The 22,822-nt window shown below is 40.4% G+C and overlaps 1 protein-coding gene across 4 annotated transcripts in view; it reads left to right on the plus strand.

Moving 5' to 3' along the window:
* LOC149830481 (plasma membrane ATPase 1-like) overlaps positions 1-21,956 on the plus strand; it is a 36,302-nt gene extending 14,346 nt beyond the window's left edge. The window contains exons 1-22 of one of the 4 annotated variants that reach the window (XM_090016549.1): positions 1,180-1,294; positions 5,265-5,333; positions 5,474-5,593; positions 5,693-5,791; positions 5,893-6,030; positions 6,154-6,288; positions 6,382-6,561; positions 6,673-6,879; positions 6,966-7,085; positions 7,204-7,323; positions 7,419-7,541; positions 8,083-8,187; positions 8,288-8,432; positions 9,651-9,815; positions 11,153-11,391; positions 11,486-11,518; positions 13,417-13,498; positions 13,646-13,806; positions 19,762-19,947; positions 20,032-20,214; positions 20,308-20,486; positions 21,530-21,956. In XM_090016549.1, coding sequence (XP_089872675.1) covers positions 5,280-5,333; positions 5,474-5,593; positions 5,693-5,791; positions 5,893-6,030; positions 6,154-6,288; positions 6,382-6,561; positions 6,673-6,879; positions 6,966-7,085; positions 7,204-7,323; positions 7,419-7,541; positions 8,083-8,187; positions 8,288-8,432; positions 9,651-9,815; positions 11,153-11,391; positions 11,486-11,518; positions 13,417-13,498; positions 13,646-13,806; positions 19,762-19,947; positions 20,032-20,214; positions 20,308-20,486; positions 21,530-21,626 — 2,871 coding nt within the window. In that variant the 5' untranslated portion in view covers positions 1,180-1,294; positions 5,265-5,279 and the 3' untranslated portion in view covers positions 21,627-21,956. Of the gene's footprint in view, positions 1-1,179; positions 1,295-4,980; positions 5,143-5,264; positions 5,334-5,473; positions 5,594-5,692; positions 5,792-5,892; positions 6,031-6,153; positions 6,289-6,381; positions 6,562-6,672; positions 6,880-6,965; positions 7,086-7,203; positions 7,324-7,418; positions 7,542-8,082; positions 8,188-8,287; positions 8,433-9,650; positions 9,816-11,152; positions 11,392-11,485; positions 11,519-13,416; positions 13,499-13,645; positions 13,807-19,761; positions 19,948-20,031; positions 20,215-20,307; positions 20,487-21,529 lie in introns of those variants that run through there. The other 3 variants (XM_090016547.1, XM_090016548.1, XM_090016546.1) reach the window with 3 other exon arrangements.
* Positions 21,957-22,822: the final 866 nt, after the last annotated feature.

Raw genomic sequence — 22,822 nt, forward strand, 5'->3', positions numbered from 1 at the left:
GATTGTTTTACTTGGTAGTTATTCTTCCATTTGTTATTTGTTTGTTGAGGAACTTGAACAGGGTGGTTGTTTTATCCCTATGCGCCCGCTCATCTCGTCAAACGATCTAAAGGTTCCCGTTGTCTATGTCCTGAAGAGGAGGCAGAGGACCTTTGGTCGGTCTAAACTCTTTTTCATCTTTTTTTCCTCTATGAAAAATGCTTTTAATGGACTATTGGGTTTGTGAAAAGTGAAGACTGAACATTTCTGCATGTGGTTCCACTGGCTTGGCCAAATCTTAGTAGTTAAGCGCCAAAGGATTGATCATTTATCCTCTTTGTCAGTCACAAAGTAGGTGCAGGGAAAACTGCAAAGTAAACAGGAGATTGCTTTCTGTTGCATGCTACGTGAGGACAGAGATTAGTATATATCTTGGCTAATATGGTTGGGTAAAGTATCTAGATATCTAGGCCGTAAGGCTTCTGGCTGTCCGGATATTGTTGAAGTGTCTATACACCACTCTTAGACTGTTCAATAATTGACAGGCCGTGTTCAACATGTCCAGTAGTCTTGGGCACTTTCTTGAAGTTAAAAAATAACTATATCCCAAGTGTGTCAAGAAGTTCTGGTGTTGGACACAGTTGGACATGGACACACTGGACTTCTAGGAATGTTGAGGTAACATAGCCAAATGGTCATCATTCCTTCGCAATTTATTGATCAGAGGTTACCTTTCTCTCGTCTGCTGCAGTGTGCAGTATGTTTATGTTGTTGATTCATTGAATATTATATTGAACTTATATGCCATTGTCATTACTGAAGGATAGATCTATTGTTTACTACTCAACATTCAATTGGTAGATGTGTATCTTACTGCAGGAGCGAGAACATGCATTGAGATCCTTCAAGAGTGGTATCACTCCAATCTTGGTTGCTACAGACGTTGCTGCACGTGGGCTTGACATACCTCATGTTGCTCATGTAGTCAACTTTGACCTGCCCAATGATATAGATGACTATGTCCATCGCATTGGACGAACTGGGCGAGCAGGAAAGAGTGGCTTGGCAACTGCATTCTTTAACGAGAACAACTCGTCATTAGCAAGGGCGCTGGCTGAGCTGATGCAAGAATCAAACCAGGAAGTCCCTGCTTGGCTATCACACTATGCTGCTAGATCATCCTATGGTGGTGGGGGAAGGAACCGTCGTTCGGGAGGGGGAGGCAGGTTTGGTGGTCGCGACTTTCGTCGGGATGGCTCCTATTCTAGAGGTGGTGGTGGTATTTCTGTTGATTACTACGGTGGTGGAAATGCAGGTGGGTATGGGCCTGGCGTTACCAGCGCTTGGGATTGACATTCTCCATTATGACCGGTAGTGGGTTTTGACTATATATATATACACACACACTAGGAAATTTTGATTAGAATGCTCTTTTCTTAGGATGAAATCTCCTTTTTTTGTTTTTTGTTGTCTTTTTGATCCTCCTGTTCTTCATATTGTTGGATTATTGCGCTGGGGGTTACCACCACCATGAATGGTGGTACTGATGGACTAACAAATTTACACAGTAATTTTGGAGATTGGGGATGGGATGTAGAATATGTGGTGAGAAGGTGGTGCTGTTTATTGCCCAAAACATGTTATCTGCTGAGGCTTGAACAGTTGGGATATACTAATATGATATAGCATAGGGGGATTGTGGAGGCCATTTTTGTGCTGTAAATTTGGTGCGCTGTGACTGCATTTCTCTAGGGAAACAAATTCCTAGTACATTTAGATTCATTTTTTTGGTTTCTTTTCGGTTTTTGGGTTTGCTTTTCATTTCTTGGCAGAGATGCAAATCCAGAAAAGTGGATCCACTCAGAAAGCCCTCCTGCCTTTAAATTTGTGGATTCTAAACTTTGGATATGCTTTAATGAATATGTTGATCAAGATGGCTGTTTTAGCTGTATATCTTGTGGAATATTAGTGCATCTTTGGATATGCTTTTCTGTGCGCCTCTCTAGAAAGTATTTAAGGTATGCCAAGTTTCAGAAGATGAGTGACAGTTGGGTCCCGTAGTTCTTGTTAATTGCATTCTTTGTCAAAAGCTAGTAGCTTGTCCTTTCATGCACTCATAATTTGGTACAGATTGCATTTCATCTTGAGGGTGGTTGTGGGAATCGATTTGCAATCAAGTCTTAACCAACTTTGTCCGTATCATTGTGAATCGGACAATTCGTATGGTATAGGTAGAGCTAATTTTCAAATAAATCTGAAAATTGGTTTAAAAATAATTCTTTGGTATTTTTTGACATGTTTGTGGCTAAAAGCTGGCCGATTCAAAATGATTCAGTCCTGAATTGGAATCGCTCGATTCTCTGAATCGATATGGGTTTGAAATGATTCTTTACAACATTGGTCTTAACAATATATTAGCAGGAGCATGCATTTAAATAAAAATGTTTGTTGCTGATAATCGGGGAGAACTGCTTCACTCAATGAGCTCATTGGTGTAAAACCCCCAGGTTTTTTCTGCCCAGGGGGAGTATACCCAACTTCGACCTTTTGGCAAGGAATGTGCACAGAACCCTTCAGTTTTATACAATGTTTGTTAAAATGAGTCGAGTAGCTGAATTGGTTTCTAAAAAAAAGCCTCTGAATCGAATTGAATCGGTACTTTTTTATCATTGGATGACAAGTGTCATTAAAAAAATAAAAAGTATTTAAAATATTAAAAAATAATTTCTCTTAAAAAATATTTAAAAACTTTTATTAAAATGGCAGGTGAATCAGCTGAGGACTAATTCGGCCCATTCTGACAACATTGGTTTTATATAACAAAGATTTGTTAGGGAGGAATTTGCCTCATTTAAAATTCCCAACCTACATGGCAACATCCATTTTTTTTTTTAGGAGTCAAGCTGGGGTTAGTCCGACCCCTACCAGTTGTACAAAGATACCATTGGGATTTGAACTTGCAGCGTCCGAACACAAGGTGACGTGATGTACACTAGCTGCTCCTACCAGATGAACCGAGACCCCGTTGGTACATGGTAACAAATATTGACATTTTTTAATCAATATCAGAAAGAACGTGATATTTTAGTTGCTGGGTTGGACAGTCAAAATATTATGCAGTGTTAAAAATCACAATATTATCTTTTAGATGAAAATATTGAGATCTTTATGTCAAAATCAATATTTTGGGAAAATACCTTTTTCTCATATTTCTCTTGAAATTTTTTATTTATTACCCAAAACCAGAAATCTTCCATTGCTTGTAATGTCATGGCAGATGGATTTTTACTGCCACATCAGCATGTTTGTGTCACATCAGTTCCTGGGATCTGAAATCCGAGGCATTCAAACGCACCCTTAAGCAAACGTGATTGTTAATTCTTCATAGCAACAACAGGGAGGGACAGAACTATAAAATTGAGGGATGTTGCAAAGGCATATTAGTCTTCGTACCTTAATACACATGCATGCTTCATTTTTTTTTTTAATAAATAGCAATTCCAAATGTTGCTATGCATGTGACAAACGTCAAAATAAACATGTCAGAGGTCAATTTGGTATATTATTAGTCATTATTATTTATTAATATTATACATTTTGTTGCTCACAGGTAATATATATAAAATTAAGCCTTCGGAGTTTTGTACTGTCAAGAGCTAGTGCGGCTTTGTCTGTGATCTTGTGATTTTGGAGGTGGTTTCTCTGTATGAATATCAAACAAAAAAAGAAGTTTTTGGAGTGTTTATTAATATATAATTTTGTTAAAGGTTCACATTTGCTCGATTAAAAACTGACTGTTTCTCGATTCCATTAACCCATATGGGTCTACAATTTCATTCACACGCAGATCTATAGCCAAACCCGAACCAAAATGGGTCTGTACAGATTATTAAACCTAATTAAAAAGTTAGCCTGTTTGGACCCAAAGGTCCGATTAATACATGGATCTAGGTATAGTTTGTGAAATTTTAAACCAGACCCAGGCCCAACTCCAGTTCTGATTAAGACCCACAAATTTTCAATGCAAAAATGATAAAAAAATATTATTTTAAAGGGGAATGGTACGGGTTTGGTTTATGAACTTTATGTAGTTCTTATCGGGTTTGGGTATAGTTTTTATTATAGTGGATCAGATTATACCTGGGTCCAGACCCGATACCATACCCAAAAATCAGGTTCAAGTCTGGTTCTACCTGTTCTGAACCAAACCCGTTGACACCCCTACCGTCTATACCTACTTGATTTATGCCCAAACCCATTGATTTATGCCCAAACCCATTATCTCATGCAGGCTATAGTTTTCATCATGCGTAATTGGTTCAGGTATGGATCCAATTTTTTTTAACTATTTAAAAAAATGGACACGATAAAACCCGACCTGAGCCAAACCTGCATCTAGGCTCGTGAGTCGTGAACGAACCAATAAGTCGGCTGATTATGGTTACAATCACCATAACTGAATCGGTTCCCACTGAGATCCAATCCATTAACACCTTTTTTGTTTTTTTTTCTAAAGTAGACTTTCTAAAGGGTCACTTTATGCATCACTGCTCTTTATGCATCACTGCTTTATGCTTATGCCGGGAAGCGTAAAGTAAGGAAAAAATACTTTAGAAACGCAAAATGATCCCGCCATGTGCATCCATAGCAAGATGGAATGTACCATCAACCATGCAATTGCTACACAGTATGCAGATGTGATGCACGGAGAACAATGAAGAAGAATTAAACTGTTCGTAAAAAGAAGGGGCCGAAAAGAAAAATCAGAAGGCGTTTCTTTCCTTGTCCTCAGAAAAAATTAAAATGCCATTTTGTTAATTATTATTAAAATGAATACGTTACACATTTTCTATGCTGCCGGTTGGCAGAAGGGGAAAGGTGGGGTTAGGACAAGTTAGAGAGAGAGAGAGAGAGAGAGAGAGAATTCTTTGTTTTCCAGAATCCAGAGAGAAGAGAGATAATGAATTCTTTGTTTTTTTTCTCTCTCTCTCACCCCACGTTTGCTGTCATTGTACCTTTTCAAGGACATGCCATCTTTCGTCAGTAAAAAAAAAAGACGTGCTGTCTTTGCTGCCTCCGTCCAATTTCAAGCATCCATCTTGGGAACTGACCGCACCTCTCTCTCCCCTGCTGTATCCTGAATTCAGAAAGTTGGATTGCAAAGTACTCCCAACCTCTTCTTGGACTTTTTTTTCTGGTTTTCCAAGCGAAAGAATTAGTTGGTCGCCAACGGCTATTTTGTGATATGGGTGTTTGATTTCTTGATGGATCTTGTGATTTCTTAGGAGTAACTAGTGGAAATGGGGGATAAGGGCGAGGTTTTGGATGCCGTTGTCAAGGAGGCAGTCGATTTGGTACTTAAATTTTTTTGGTTGCTTATTTTGTTTCTTTTTTGGTCTTAAAGACTTGTTTCTTCTTCTTTCTTTCCTAGAAAATTTCTTCTTGTATGGTCTTTTTTTCTTGATCCGTTGGAGGCTGTGGGTGGTGTTTGTAGGAGAACATACCCATCGAAGAGGTTTTTGAGAACTTGAGGTGTACTAAAGAGGGCTTGACTAGCGATGGTGCCAAAGAGAGATTGGAAATTTTTGGACAAAACAAACTCGAGGAAAAGAAGGTAACCATGTTCTTCTTCTTCTTCTTTCTTTCACTTTTTAGTCTTTTAAGATTCTTCTTTGAATTTTTTTTCTTAATTTTTTGTGGTGGTTTTGTTCAGGAAAGCAAATTTTTAAAGTACTTGGGGTTTATGTGGAACCCTCTATCATGGGTTATGGAAGCAGCTGCTGTAATGGCTATTGCCCTCGCTAATGGAGGAGTAAGCAATTGCTGGTGCAGTGCGCCATTTTCTTTTTCTTCATTGAGAAATGGGTCTTTCTTCTTGCGTTTTGTTACTCTTTCTTGGGTGTCTTTGTTTAGGGGAAGCCTCCTGATTGGCAAGATTTTGTGGGCATCATAACCCTTCTTCTCATCAATTCAACCATAAGCTTCATCGAGGAAAACAATGCTGGAAATGCCGCCGCTGCCCTCATGGCTCGTCTCGCCCCCAAGGCGAAGGTAATGCTTACCCTCCAATGTTCTTGCACTCTGCATCAGCACCTTTTATGTTCGTTTTCTCTTCTTCAACGGCTTCAAAATTGAAAGGTAATTTGGCAATCATACTTGCTCTTGGTGGTATAGGTCCTAAGGGATGGGCGATGGAGCGAGGAAGAAGCATCCATTTTGGTTCCTGGGGACATAATCAGTATAAAACTGGGCGATATCATTCCTGCTGATGCCCGCCTTCTTGAAGGAGATCCATTGAAGATTGATCAGGTAGTCCTTGTGTCCTTGTTGGTTATGCGAATTTCTACCTTATCTTTCAGTATAATTCATTTTCGAAGACTTAATTGTTGGCGTGGTTCATAGTCTGCACTTACTGGAGAGTCCTTGCCTGTAACCAAAAACCCAGGAGATGGGGTTTACTCTGGTTCCACTTGCAAGCAAGGAGAGATTGAAGCAGTTGTTATTGCTACTGGTGTTCATACATTCTTCGGGAAAGCTGCTCATCTTGTCGATAGTACTAATCAAGTCGGTCACTTCCAGAAGGTATTGGTGATACCAGACAATTCACGTTCCTCTCTTTTCCCTTTCCCTGCATTTTGATTGGTCGTGTTTTTTTTTTGTTCGTCTGATTTTTGAGGTATTTCATGCTGTTAGGTGTTGACTGCAATTGGGAATTTCTGTATATGTTCGATTGCGGTGGGCATGATAATAGAGATAATTGTCATGTATCCCATTCAAGATCGCAAATATCGTCCAGGGATAGATAATCTTTTGGTGTTACTGATTGGTGGAATTCCGATTGCCATGCCCACTGTTTTATCTGTTACGATGGCTATCGGATCGCACCGCCTGTCTCAGCAGGTTGGCTTTAGTAATCCAATTTTTTGTGCTTTGCTTTCTTGGTGTGTATGCATTGCTCTCCTGTGCTGAGTGATGTGGTAATGCAGGGTGCAATTACGAAGAGAATGACAGCAATTGAAGAAATGGCAGGGATGGATGTGCTCTGCAGTGACAAGACCGGGACACTAACATTGAATAAGCTTACAGTTGACAAAAATTTGGTTGAGGTTGATGTTGAAAATGCAAAATGAAAGAAACAAAGTGATCCACTTTTTATTTTTTTCATGTTCCCTCTTTTTCTTTGAAACATGCTCCTGCCCTGTTGTAATGTTTGTACATACTCAGGTGTTTGCAAAAGGAGTGGACAAGGAAACAGTCATTCTAATGTCTGCAAGAGCTTCACGAACTGAAAATCAAGATGCCATTGACACAGCCATCGTGAATATGCTAGCTGATCCAAAGGAGGTAGTGCAATTTTCTCTTTGTTTACCTCCTCGGTTTCAATCTTTTTATTTCATTTGGATTGTTCTAGTATTCATTTGTTTGCTTTTATGAAAAAGGCGAGAGCTGGTATTCAAGAAGTTCATTTCCTTCCATTTAACCCAACAGACAAACGAACTGCACTAACATATATTGACAGTGAAGGGAGAATGCATCGAGTTAGCAAAGGTGCACCTGAACAGGTATTTTCTTGTTTAGCCTGTTTTTCGTAATGAATTTTGATTAACTTGGCAATGGTGATCAACAGGTCCATGTTGATGATTTTTTTTTTATTCATGCTTCTCTCTCCTAACACCTTGCGGTGTGGATGAAGAATGGACAGTTTATTTTTCAATGTTTCAGGAGGTTTCTGCTTAATCTGAATCTGCAGATGGTTTGACCATTGCTTGTTTACTAGAAAACATGCTCTGGATTGAATTATTTCAATGAGAAAACCTGAAAATTTATATTGTAAATTTTAGATGGAATATGGACTGTTGATTTTTGGATTCCTTTATAAATATGTATAAAACTATAAACATAAAATTCTCTAATCTAATACATGATCTCCACTAAATAAACTATAAAGATATATTTGTAGGGTCTTATTTACAAATCATGTGATAAAAACATTGAAAACAAAAACTCTCCTTTCTCTGTCCAAACCATAAGTTGTTAGGACTTAGGAGGGGCCAAGTACTTTATATATAATCCTTGTTTTTGACACTTTGACTACAATGTTAGATTCTTAACATGGCACACAATAGATCAGAAATTGAACGAAGAGTTCATGCTATAATTGACAAGTTTGCAGAACGCGGACTTCGATCGCTTGCTGTTGCGTATCAGGTACCATAATGGGATCACTTCTCTTTCTATTTGTGTAAACTTCATGACATAATTCTACTATGCACAACATTTTGGCATGTGATTTGGTATTTTTGTTCAGCAAGTTCCAGAGGGCAGAAAGGAGAGTCCAGGAGGACCTTGGCAATTTATTGGTCTGATGCCTCTGTTTGACCCTCCTAGACATGATAGTGCAGAAACAATCAGAAGGGCACTCAATCTTGGTGTTAGTGTTAAAATGATCACAGGTATGCTTTGTCAATTACGCTTATGCACTTCTGTTCATCTTTTACTGTTAACCTGCTATCAAGTAATCTTTTGTGGTGGGTGTATTAGTGGTATTTTAGTGGTAAAAGAAATACATGATTTGCTTGTATCCTGTGGATGTTTGGTGTTCAGAATGAAAACATTAATGTTTTAATATGCTTATTATTACGATCTGCAACAGTTGTTTTTCTCTAATTAAGTGTTCTATGCAAGCTCCCTATGTGCTAGACCTAAAATTGGTTCTTTTCAAAAAGGGTTTTCATGACCACGTTTTAGTAGATTGATGGGGAAAGTGTCGATTCCACTGTCAAATAATGTCCTGAAAAGTTTGAAGTTTTGCTGAAACCAGCATGCTTGTTGACCTTGGGGCTTAAAACCACATTCATAACACGAAGATTATGCTAGCAATTTCCTGTCATTTGGTTGTTTTACTTTCACTTCTATCTGTATAACTAGCTATACATTTTCAGTATTTCCGTTTAGCTGATATATGTTTTGTGAAGTGGTTAATAAAGTTTAGTATTCCCAATGCTATTCCAACTTGGCAAGTATAGCATTTGTGAGTGTTATTTACGAATCAATATTCATTTTTACAATTTGTTGTGGATTTTGATGGTTGTGGACCTCTGTTTTTCTTTGGATGTCAAGAGCTCTGTTTCATATTTATAAATGTTTTCCGACCAATATCCTGCCTTGTTTCTTAAGTTTGAAAACCTTGAGAAGCTTATGGGCATGTCTGCTAACCTGTGAAACCTTCTCTCTCCTGGAAATCAGACAAAATTTCTCCAAATTAGTGTTTCATAGTTGGTCAGATGAGAGTTTTTACTGTGAAAATATTTCTCCACCTATCCTCCTGAGGAAGCAATTCACAGGCTACTTTCCCAGGTCAGACATTGACACACAGGTTTGCAAACATGCCATGTGTTTTTACGAGTTGATCCCTAGAAAAGCATGGCAATTCTGTATGAAAGCAATGTAACCTTCAGAATTCCTATGTTTTTTATCATTAGAAAGAGTATGGTGTGGCGGTTCTGCATGTGTGCTTTGTAACCTTTACAAGCTGTATATACAAATGACTTTTTTTTAAAATCAACCTTGTGTCCAAGTAGAAAAATGTTGGAATCTTTATAATTTATTCTTTGGAAAGCCTGTACTACATAAACAGTGTTTTCTCAATGAATCTTGCAAACATTGTTCAGGGGATCAACTTGCAATTGCTAAGGAGACAGGGCGCCGCTTGGGAATGGGAACAAACATGTATCCATCTTCTTCATTGCTTGGCCAACACAAGGATGAGTCCATTGCTGCTTTGCCTATTGATGAGCTGATTGAGAAGGCCGATGGCTTTGCTGGTGTCTTTCCAGGTATTTGTTTCTCATCTTTGTTCTTCTGGGTTCTAGTATAAATAAAGTATAACTTAGGTCTCTCTCTCTCTCTCTCTCTCTCTCTCTCTCTCTCTCTCGAGAGAGAGAGAGAGAGAGAGAGAGAGAGAGAGAGAGAGAGAGAGAGAGAGAGAGAGAGAGAAGCGCAATAGTACCTACTATCGAGTTAGTAGGGGTGTAAGCAGGTCGGATTCAGTTCAGATGTGGGCATTACCAAATCTGACTAATTGGATGTGCCCTAATCAAAGTCAGATTCATATTTGGGCACGAATGTGAAAAGAAAAAATTCAAACCAAATCTGACCCGAAATCTACTTGAATATACAGTTTTAGTCAGACCCGTTTCTAGTGCTTATCAGAAAATTTTCTCACCTTTATCACCAGCATATGAGCAGGTGTGGTAACTCTCATGCCTCAAGGGAAGCCTTATTTCCTCTGTACCTAGGTACCCAGACACTCTATTTTACCCTTTGTACCAGTGTCGACGCGTGTTGACACCTGGACACACCATTTTACCCTCCGTACATACAAGTTTGTATTTAATTTATAATTTAAAATTATATTTTCAGTTTATAAATTTAGATTTTCAGTATATAATATATATTTTAGATATAGCATATAAATAGATTATATTCAGTTTATTTTGAATTTATTTTGTATTTATGTGATATTTAATATATATATAGACGTGTCCCCGTACCCACATTTTTTTGGAATTGTTGTGTTGTACCCGTACCCAGGTGACATAGCTCTGTACTCATAACCCAAATCCGAATCTGAATTCATATCTGATTGGATTCTATCATGCAAAATTGTGTCCAAACCCATTTTTCAATTGTATTCAAATTTTTTTACCTAGCCCGAGGAGACGGTTTCAAGTCAGTTGGATATCCTACCAATGCCCGACATCCTTATTAGTATGCCTCATTGATTTTCTAACAATTGATTGAATGCTTCATGGATTGGACCCTGCAGATTTGATCTCTATAGTTTAGTTAGAAAAAAAATGTTGTCTATAATGATATTAAAATTACAATCCATGGCCTAAAACATATTGAAATTTCATGATTCAAATGCTTGTATTTTTATGTCAAAACAACTAGATCGAAAACATTTTTCCTAGTAAACAACCATGATAAAGACACCCATAGGTTTTGCTTAAGTAGATAACACTTGCAACAACACTTCCTACTAGGCAGTACCGTACCTAGCATTAGCATCAAAATGTTTGCCCATGTATGTATGCATGCACATAAGATTGTGTTGTTCTTTTCTGATTTTTTGTACTTAATCTCTTTTTTTATTTGTGATTTGTTCCAGAGCATAAATATGAGATAGTAAAACGCTTGCAAGCAAGAAAACACATTTGTGGAATGACTGGCGATGGAGTGAATGATGCTCCTGCATTAAAGAAGGCAGACATTGGGATTGCTGTTGCTGATGCAACCGATGCGGCTCGTAGTGCCTCTGACATTGTTCTAACCGAACCTGGTTTAAGCGTCATAATTAGTGCTGTACTAACTAGTCGTGCAATCTTCCAGAGGATGAAAAATTATACAGTATGTCATGCATGTCTCTTCAACAGATGCTTTAGTTCCTTTGCTTTTACATGCACATGCAGCTTTCTTATTTGTGCTGGTTTATTGATTGCAGATTTATGCGGTTTCCATTACCATCCGTATTGTGGTTGGTGGCCTGCTACAGTCATTACTGTTTTTCTTTTAAAAGATCTGCTCATTTCACTATTTTGTGCAAAATATACTAGATTTCTTACCTTTTTGCAAGTTTGACTCCATTTTATTTTGCAAAATGTCATTGTACAGGTCAACCTAATTGAGACAAAGAGCTACATGTCTATATTCTAGCAAGGCAGCATCAAGATCTGCTGCGTGCGAAATTGAAATAATACAAGATTAAGAGTATTTTACAACAAATAAAACATAAATCTGAATGCATGAGATTCTTGCGAATGAAGTATTAAGTATTCATCAACTGAGGAGAATATCTCTCTATTCATGTTCACTGTGTTATAGCAGGCAATGTCACACGGATACTCCATTTTGGCTCCCGTTCTATATCTCCTTACATACTAGTCATATTGAAAACTTCATAAAAATGTCTGTATCTCCATATCCACAGCCATTATCCATGTCACATAGCTAGTGGCCTGATTGCACTTCTGAGGTATCATCTTGTTGAATTGTAAATTCTGTCACAAATATGATATTTGGAAACAACATTGATATTTTCACCAAGATTTTTGATATATAGAATCTCTGGGTTGTCCCAATATTTTTAAAATGCCATGAAGTTGGAATTTATAATTGTATGATCATGATGTAATAAAAATAATACTGCAAACCCTCTTCTCTTCTCAAAAGAAAAATAAAATCCTAATATTCTCCTGCAATTTGGAACAATATATTTTTCTGGTAATTCCTTGTTCTTTCACTTTCATGGCGTTTCCCTGAAGTATTCCTGTGAATTAAAAAAAAAAAATTCCCATGGCGATTACTTGCTGGGTTATTGAGAGTCATGGTTGTGTTGTAGCTTATAAACTAATATTACTGTGTTCATTCTGGTTAAAAGAACGGCTACTTTTTTGTAGCAAAACATAAAATGTTTAAATAAGAAACAACCTAAAAGTAACTAAAATACCTGAAGACTGGAGAGTATTAAAATCAAACTGGATTCCATAATAAAAAAGGTGGGAGATAAATCTTTACAAGAATCAAGACAGGCACACTTCAAAACAAAGGAAAACAGAAATGTGACTCCTATAGTCGGTTGTTGTTGTTGTATGTTCTTCCTCCCCTTTTTGAATTAATTGCTACTCAAAGTACTTCAGCACTCCAAGGATCAACCAAAGCTGGCTTCTAATAATTTGGTCTCTAAAGCTCCCAAAAGTTTGGAAATGTTTTTGGTAGTCATTTGCATTTTCATCTTTCAAGCCTCCAAAGTTTACTTCTAATAGATTTGGTGTCTAAAGCTTCCAAAAGTTTGTTGAAATATTTTTGAGCAGTCATTTGCATTTTCACCTTGTCCAGTTCAGTGGCTTATTCAGGATAGATGTGATTTACTAGTACTGATCTAGATGGCCTGGCCTGTTTAATCAATTACAAAGAGATGAATGCTTTGTACCTATGTAACACTTACTCTTCTAAAAGGTCAACGCACCCATGTTGCACCCACGTCCATGGTGGTGTGACACTTGAACACAGCTTCCTCAGTGTCAGGTGTGGTCAACCGCACCCGGGTCTATTTCTGTCAAAAACTGGACTCAGTTAACCTTAATCAATTCCAGTTTTATGTATAGTATATACTTAAATATGTATTCACATACACACACACCCAAGTTTTTTGAAACTGCCATGTCGCACCCTTAGTACCCACACCCGCATCTGCACCTGCACTTATGTGACATAGGTTTGTACCAGGCAAATGAATCATACATTTGTTTATTTAGGGGAATCTTTGTTTATGATTATCTGAGAGTACATGTTCCAGAATATCACAAACGTTTTGTTTCCTGTATGATTCGTAATACTGAATATGATATCTTACATCTGAGTCCTTTTGCGCAGCTCGGTTTCATGTTGTTGGCCCTCATATGGAAATTTGACTTCCCTCCATTTATGGTCCTGATCATTGCCATCCTCAATGATGGTTGGTGTCCTCTACCTAATAAGTGTTCATCTCTTATGAACTTTACATGCTTTTGTTTCGTAACTTTGATGATTAGTGTGACTATTTGAGAGATGATAGCCTGCCAGTTTTGTGAAAAAAATAAAGTTGTTGCCTTCATTGTAACAGGTACAATTATGACAATATCGAAGGACAGGGTGAAGCCATCTCCTCTTCCAGACAGCTGGAAGCTGGCTGAGATTTTTGCAACTGGTATTATTCTCGGCAGCTACCTGGCTATGATGACTGTGATTTTCTTCTGGGCAGCTTATAAGACTGACTTCTTTCCGGTATGATGAAAACTTTTGGAGCTTTGTGTGTCCTACATTCCAATCTCATGATACTATTGTTCTGTGACATTTAGGGTATCTGGATTAAAACAAACTGCACCTATACTGAATGCATCACTATTATTCTGATTGACTGAATGTTAGGGTTGATAAATAGTATCTAGCATGCAAGATAAAGTGCAACAATGTCCAACATATCTTTGTGTCTTGATTACATGATATTTTTATTATTTCATCCTAAAGAGACAATGAGGGAATGTTCTTAATTCATAAATATGGCAGTGATGACTATTCTCAATGTAGATCTTCAGTTGTGTGACTTATGACATGCTTCATTTGTGTCACGGGCCTATTTCCTTCAATGGGCCAGCGCGGCACGACAGTCCTTCCTTACCTCCGCAAGCCTACTTGTCAGCTCGCTTGCCAGTCGCGGAAGCTTGTAACCAAAGTGTAAGAGAGCAAGGGAGAATAGAGAGAGAAGAATTGCAATCACAACGAGGGTGAACAAAAGAAAGCTCAACGCATTTAATTCATTCATAATTTTTGCCCGAGGGCTATTTAGTTCAAGCATACGGGCTATCTCTTCGGGGTATTGATTCACCTGAACCGGGCAACTTGCATCAGACTCAACAAAAGCAAAACAGACTTTAAGCACAACTTTACAATGTAAGTCGCAAGGGAACATGCTCCCCCCTTCAAATCATGCGTCGTCCTCGGCGCCATCTGTTTCATGGCGAGCCCTGACTTCAGTCGGGTAGCGGCTGTTCATTCAGAATGCAGGCTCCCACGTTGGTTCCGCTGTTTCCTCCCACTGCACTAGATATTTCTTCACTTTGCCTAAGTAGTTGACCTTGTGACGAATGATCTTACTGAGGCGCTTCTCGGCACGTTGTGCTGTCGGGGCCATCTACATGATGGGAGCGCGTTGTGGCACGTTGCATTCCGGATCTCCATCGTCTGGGTGGAACTGCCTGAGGTTGCACACGTAGAACACTGGGTGCACCTTAAAGTCTGAGGTTACTCCAGCTTATACGCCAGCTTGCCCACCTTCTTTGTGATAGTGAAGGATCCTTCATACTTTCTGAGCAGTCCGCGGTGCCGTCCGTGGAAGATGCCTGTGCGTCCTGGATATAACTTCACCAACACTTGGTCCTCAACTTGGAAACCCAGCGGGCCGACAATGCTTGTTCGCCCACTTCTTCATTCTCTTTGCCGCCTTGTGTAAGAATGTCTTTGCCAACTCATTCTGCTCGTGCTAGTCACGAATAAACTGATAGGCGAATGATGACCTTCCCTTTTCTTGTGCGGCAAGAGTGTGCGGGGTCAGTGGTTGTTGCCCCGTGGCTATCTCAAACGGGCTGTGGCCTGAAGACTCGCTTTTCTGCAGATTGTAACAAAACTGTGCCACGTCAAGGAGCTTTACCCAATTTTTCTGATTGGCACTAACAAAGTGCCTAAGGTACTGCTCAAGTATCCCGTTGATGCGCTCTGTCTGCCCATCTGTCTGCAGATAGAAGCTTGTTGAAAATAGCAAATCAGAGCCAAGTAGTCGAAATACTTCACGCCAGAACTTGCCCGTGAAGCGAACATCGTGATCACTCATAATGCTCTTTGGTATGCCCCAGTGCTTCACCACATGCTTTACGAATAACTCTGCAGTCTTCTCTGCAAGGCACTCCTTAGAAGTTGGGATGAAGGTGGTATACTTTGAGAAACGATCCACTACAACCAAAATAGAACTGAGGCCCTTTACCTTTGGCAGACTAAAAATGAAATCCATGGAGATGTTATCCCAAGGACGTTCTGGAATTGGCAGAGGCTCAAGAAGATCGACAACCATCTGGTTTGTCCCCTTATCTTGTTGGCAGATGAGGCATATCCGCACATACCCCTCAACGTCGTCCTTCATCTGCGGCCAATAGTAGCTGCACTCAAGGAGTGTTAAGGTCCGCTCCTGATCAGGATGGCCGGCCCATAGTGTATCATGGCACTTCTTAAGTAATTCTCGACGGAGGCTTCCCCACTGCAGCACGAAGATGCATCCCCCTTTTGTCACGAGGAGGCCATCTTGTAACCAAAATCGCCGAGTCTTCCTTGCCTGCGCCAGAGAAACAAGGTGTTGTGCTGTCGGATCCTGCTGCGTCCCTTTGCGTATGCGGCTCAACAATGTGCCCTCCAAATGCACTTCAGAAGGCTCCGCGCACGTAGCTGCCAGTTCAGCCCTACGGCTCAGGGCATCCACAACAACATTAGTCTTTCCAACCTTGTACTTCAAGGCAAAGTCGAACTCAGCCAAAAACATCTGCCACCGAGCTTGTTTAGGCGTCAGCTTCTTCTGTGTCTGAAAATAGCTCGTGGCCATATTGTCCGTCTTCACGACGAACTCGACACCCAGAAGGTAGTGCCGCCAGGTCCTGAGGCAATACACGATGGCGGTCATCTCACGTTCATGCATCGTGTAATGCCTCTCTGCATCCTTCAGCTTCTGGCTCTCATATGAAATTAGATGACCCTCCTGTATAATAACTTCGCCAATGTCTAAGTCTGAGGTGTCTGCGTGGACCTCAAAGGGGTTTGAGTGATCGGGCAATCACAACACTAACTCCCTCGCTAAGGCTTTCTTCAAGCCATCGAAGGCATCTTGGCACGCTTCTGTCCAGAGCCATACCCGATTCTTCTTTAACAAATCTATGAGGTACGCATTAATGAGGGAATAACCTTCGATGAAACGCCGATAATAGTTTGCCAAACCAAGGAATGACCGTAATTCTAGCACTTTGCTTGGCGAAACCCATTCCTAGATGACCCTTATCTTTTGCCCATCCATACGCAGCACACTACGCCCCACAACGTGGCCAAGAAAGTTGATCTCCTCCTGCCCGAAGAGACACTTCTCTCATTTGACATAGAGGTTATTCTCCTTGAGCACCTGAAACACTGTTCGCAAGTGCCTGACATGTTCCTCCATGTTGCTGCTGTAGATCACGATATCATCTAGGTAGACCACCACGAACTTGTCTAAGTAAGGGTAGAAGATCTGGTTCATTAAAGTCGTGAACGTGGCTCGAGTATTTGTCAACCCGAATGACATTATTAAGAATTTGTAAGCACCATAGCGGGTGACACAAGTTGTTTTCGACTCATCACCTTCAGCAATCCTCACCTGTCAGTAACACGATCGCAGATCTAACTTGAAAAAGATACGGGCACTACCTAACTGATCAAACAAGTCCGCTATCAGTGACAATGGGTATTTGTTTTTCACCTTGACCTTGTTCAAAGTACGGTAATCCACATATAACTGTTTGGAGCCGTCATGTTTCATCTGAAAAAGGACCAGGGCGCCAAATAGGGCTTTCGATGGACGAACGATGCCTGCGTCCAACATCTCATGTAGCTGCCTGCACAGCTCCTTCAACTCAGTCGGCCCCATACGGTATGGAGCCATTGCGGGAGGCTTCGCTCTCGGGGTCAACTCAATCTTATGGTCGACCTCACGTCTTGGTGGAAGACGCTTTGACAATTTCGAAGGCATCACCTCCCGAAACTCCTCCAACAGTGGGGCTAAGGTCGATGGCATTGCTGCTTCTACCTTCCTTTTTTCTGCACGCACAACTAAGAATGTCTGCTCTCTATGCTTGACACCCTTCTTTAGCTGCATCGTCAATAACACTGAAGACTTGCTTTTCTGCGTAAGACACTACACTGTGTAAGATAGGTTTGACCCCATAATCGTCAATATGTTAAACTTTGGCAGCATCATAACATTCTGGCTCCACAGAAACTCCATATCCAGAATCATCTTAAAATAGTCCAAGGGCACCAAAGAGAAGTTGACTTTGCCGGCTCAACTCTCCATTTGGATAGCCACATCTCTTGTTTCATCAAGGATGGGCTTGACCTCAGAGTTTACCATTTTGATGGTCCTCTGCTTTGGCCCAGGCTTCAAGCCCAACCGCTCTACCTCTTCTCTGGAAACAAAGTTGTGTGTGGCCTCGGAGTCTACCATAGCCGAAGTAGACTTTTCATTCGTAATGACTTCGAGATACATAAGTTTTTTACTGACCTACATGTTTTTAGCTGTGCAATTTCTAACTGCGTTAATCGATCGTATGACCCTATCCTTGGTTACATGGTCTCAATGTCACTGCATTCAGTATGACTGCAATTCTCTTGCGTTGCATTAACTTGCCCGTTGTCCTTCACGAGGCGCTTAGGGCACTGCCCGGCGATATGCCTATCGCCACAGAACCAACATGTCACAACCGCACCTTGTTGTTGTTGTTATACTTTGTGTAGTTCTGTTTATTGTCGGATTGATAGTGTGTCGACGTTTCACCTTTGTCGTCGTGCCACTCGTCCTTCTTGCTTCTGTGGTCAGGCTTCTTTCCGACTTTAGTTAATGGGGTGAAAGGCTTGCGCTGAGTGTCAACTAAGCGCTCGACTGCCACATATGCATCTTCCAAAATACGAGGATTGCTCATTTTCACTTCAGACTGTGCCCATGGCTGAAGTCCCACAATGAACCAGTTGAGTTTGTCGTCTTCTGGCGTGTGAGGCACCTCCGGCATGAGCATTTGGAACGTTCTGACATAGTCTTGCAACGAACCAGTATGTTTAAGCTTACGAACCATCCGGTACGCCTGCCTCTGCACATTCCTTAGCATGAATTAGTTGCACAACTCTATTTTGAAATCGTCAAAGGTGTCTATCACGCATTGACCCTTCTCCATGTCACTGCGCTTCCGCCTCCACCAGGTGATAACATCACCATCCAGTAATGCTGCTGCAGCCTTTATCCTGAGATCTTCAAGTGTCACATTTTGAATATCCAAGTAGTTCTTTACTTGGAACAAAAAGTTATCAATGGCCTTGCTATCTCGAGAACCATTGAACTTTGCTGGTCTTGGCACATCAATCCTTGACGGCCTCTCACAATTTCTCCCATTTAGGGTCATTGATCGTTGCAATGTGCGGTTTTTCAATTGAAACTCCCCTACTTCAGTCTGCAAGTCTACCATTGTTGTCGTCAACGAAGTGATCTGCCCCATATCTGTAAGTTCACCTGCTCGTGCAGGCTCGCCACCATATTATTCAGTCCACCGAATGATTCAACTGCGCGTGAAATCGCTTTCTCGTACGAAGTCACATCTTCCATCAGCTTGTTGACAGTTGCAACCATCTCTTCTTGGCCCCGAGGTGAACCCATCTCCTCAGCTTCGGCAACTGCCTTGCCTTTGGTGTTACACAGGTTTTGATAAGGCATCACGGTGTCTTGCTCATAAATCGCAGCCTGTCGGTGTGTCTGTCGACACTGACTCCGGAGTCCCTTCCCCAGCACGGGAACGAGTTCTGATACCACTTGTCACAGACCTATTTTCTTTAATGGGCCAGCGTGGCGCGACGGTTCTTCCTTACCGCCGCAAGCCTACTTGTCAGCTTGTTTGCCAGTCGCAGAAGCTTGTAACCAGAGTGCAAGAGAGTAAGAGAGAATAGAGGGAGAAGAATTAGAATCATAAGAAGCAATCACAACAAGGGTGAACAAAAGAAAGCTCAACGCATTTAATTCATTCACAATTTTTGCCCGAGGGCTATCTGCCCCTTCGGGGTATTAATTCACCTAAACCGGGCAGCTTGCATCAGACTCAACAAAAGCAAAACAGACTCTAAGCACAACTTCACAATGTAAGTTGCAAGAGAACAATTTGAACATCTCATATTATCAGTCTCATTGCTTTCCGGATTTCATGTACGTAGTCATATATAATGGCTATCAGAAATTAATGGAAATTTCTGTTGATTTTTTCATAGTCTAGAAAGCAATAATATATTGAATAAAATTCACAAATGTGATGGAGACTAACATTTGCAAGGCATGCATTTCAGTAGTGGCTTATGACGTGCTCTAAGATTTCAGGTTTCATCAACTTTTTAACTGATTCATTTGTTCTGCAGAGAATTTTTCATGTTTCAAGTCTTCAAGACACTGCTCAAGATGATTTTAGAAAGCTTGCATCAGCAATTTATCTTCAAGTCAGTACAATCAGTCAAGCTCTTATATTTGTGACACGATCTAGGAGTTGGTCCTTTATTGAGCGCCCTGGCTTGTTGCTTGTGGCTGCTTTTGTTGTCGCCCAGCTGGTGAGTTATGCAAACTCATTTATCCAGATTCTTTAATTTTTTGAACTGCAGCAAGCTTAGTTATTGAATGTACCATTCATGCAGGTCGCTACCTTGATTGCAGTATATGCAAACTGGGGTTTTGCGGCTATTGAAGGAATTGGCTGGGGATGGGCTGGTGTTGTTTGGCTTTATAACATCATCTTTTACATCCCTCTTGATTTCATCAAGTTCATCATCCGTTATGCTCTGAGCGGGAGGGCATGGGATCTTGTTCTTGAGCAGAGGGTATGCATTCTTGACAACATGATCGCAGTTGATATTTGTTGCTCTTCCACGTGGAAGTTGTCTAAACTTGAGCATATGATTTTTGCGCTACAGATTGCTTTTACAAGGCAGAAAGATTTTGGAAAGGAAGCAAGGGAACTCAAGTGGGCGCATGCTCAGAGAACTCTGCATGGATTGCATCCTCCCGACACTAAGATGTTCAGTGACAGGACCGGTTTCACAGACCTCAATCAGATGGCCGAAGAGGCAAAACGGCGTGCTGAGATTGCAAGGTTGGTCTTTGTTTGGTATTTATTTTCTGAAGCAATAAGGTCTCATGAATGAGGAAGATATTTATTATTTGAGGTTTCATTACGGCCACTATCTGCTATTAAAGATTGAGAAGATATGTAAAATCACATGCTTTTTGTGTTTTTAAATTCTTGATACCTTAGTGAAAAGAATTAAAGAAGCCTACCAAGAGCCTGTTTGTTTCACAAGGTTGGGAAGGAAGTGCGTTTTGTACTGAAAGGCACTCCTCTTGAGGAACAACCAAGCTGCTATGGACCCCACTTTTTCTCAGGAAAATGTTTCCCTAAGGGGGTTGCTTGTTTCACGCCCCATTTTCATGTGAAAGGTGTGTATGAAAGTGGTGCTCTTTCCTGCCTGGGTTGAAACAAACACCAAGCGGGAAAGAGCAAGTAGGGCCCACACATTTTTCACTCAAATAAAAGGTTTCAGCAGAAACCTGTGTCACACCTCCCTCCTGGGGAAGCATTGTCCGCCCAAGGGGGTGCTTTGAGGGGGGGGGGGGGTTCCTTTTCTACTGAAAACCTTTCTACAGTGCAAAACAAACGTCCCCTAGGGGTCCCTCAGGAAGGGTTTTCATATTAAACCCTACTTCCTGCAGGAAAACAGGCGCCATATGGCTTCGTAGCAAGCCACGTTGTGTGGTCATTTTCACGTGGAGACATTTGTCTTTTTTTATAGGCATCTGTTTAATCAGTGTGGCCTGCAGGAAAATGGGTTGCTCTCCCGTGAAACATACAGGCCCTAAAAAAATCTTTTATGTTGTGCATAAGTTTCTTTTTTTTTTTTTTTAATGACGTTCTTGTTCTAACCTATGAATATTAATACAAATAAAGGATTTAGTCTTGATCCTACTGCATTGAATTCTAGCCGTTTTAAGAGGCCTTTCTTGGTTTCCGTTTAAGAAATCTTGCTTCCCTTTTGTTGGAGAGAGAGAGAGAGATGTTGAATATTTATGGGATGATTGCTGAGTTAGGTTGATGGAGAATGAATCGTCATCTTTATCTTTTCTTGATTTCTTGTGCAGGTTAAGAGAACTATGCACACTGAAGGGGCATGTGGAGTCTGTGGTGAGGTTAAAGGGCCTGGATATTGACACAATTCAGCAATCTTACACTGTCTGAGTGCCCTTCTGAAGGGACCCAACCCCATACTGATTGGCTTGTAATTCTTCTATACTGCTACATATACAAATATAATTTTTATATGATTAGGTTTGTATGTAGTTATTCCATAACTTCATGTTATGTTTTTCACCCTGCTGGTTCAAGGGTGATGCTTTTCTGTACCATTTTGATTTTGTGGGGTGGAGAGGTCAGTCTTTTCTCTGGAATCTGCCACCTTGCCCTGACCCACAGGTGGGGATATTTGAGGAACAGGACATGTGGTGTACTTCCCTTCTGTATCTAAGTATCTACTGGTAATATGGCTTCATTTTTTTTGATCATTTTCCATAATTGTCTCTACCTTATTGACATTACTGAGAACCGGTTCTACCTTGTTTGATTTTCTAAAACCGTGCTTATTTTTTAGAAATGTTGACAGACACTCTTCCGTCATGTGACTTACATCTTGCGATGGTTGTCCAAAATGAAATGATGATTTTGGCGAATGGTAAAAGGGAAGGAGGGTGGCTTTGGATTTGTCTTGTAAGAGAGGGACAATCATAAATTTTCTTTTCTTTTCTTTTTTTGCTTTTGAGGCTTTTTTTTTTTTTGAGAAACCACAATTATGGTTCACACGTCTGCTGGCCCATGCAAACGCAGGACTCTTGGACACAATAGCACGAATCAGTGGTGGTGGACACTCAGACAAAAAAAAAACAAAAAAAAAAAAGTCTTTTTGGGGTGAGTGGACATAACAACAATTGATTGAGCCTGCTTACTGTTGTTGTGAAGCCTATTAAAATTTATCATATTGATTTGGTGAGTGTATATGTCACAGAATACTTCATTTGCTTTTGTGTAATGTATTTTTATGCATTATTTTTAATCAAAATTTACAAAAATTTTGTATCTATTGTCTTTTTTTCGTGTTGTGACATAAGTGGAAGCACAACCACTTAAAGCGATCCATGGATCCCTTCGAGTTTGGTTGCTGCTTGCTTTTGTGTTTTTTTCATTTTTTTTTTTACTTTTTTTAGTGAAAATGAGCTGATTATGATGGTGGGATGTGGGGGTCCACTGTCTGTTTAGTTGGTTGGGATAGTTTGGCATTTATTCACAGCTCGTGCCATAAATGAGCTGAGCGGACTGACCAAACGAGCCGAGCTAAGGCTCGGTTTTACGAGTATTTTGGACTCACCCCACCCTGACCCACC

This window comes from Nuphar pumila, chromosome 8, assembly GCF_984573655.1.
Source record: "Nuphar pumila chromosome 8, dmNupPumi1.hap1.1, whole genome shotgun sequence".
Classification (NCBI taxonomy): domain Eukaryota; kingdom Viridiplantae; phylum Streptophyta; class Magnoliopsida; order Nymphaeales; family Nymphaeaceae; genus Nuphar; species Nuphar pumila.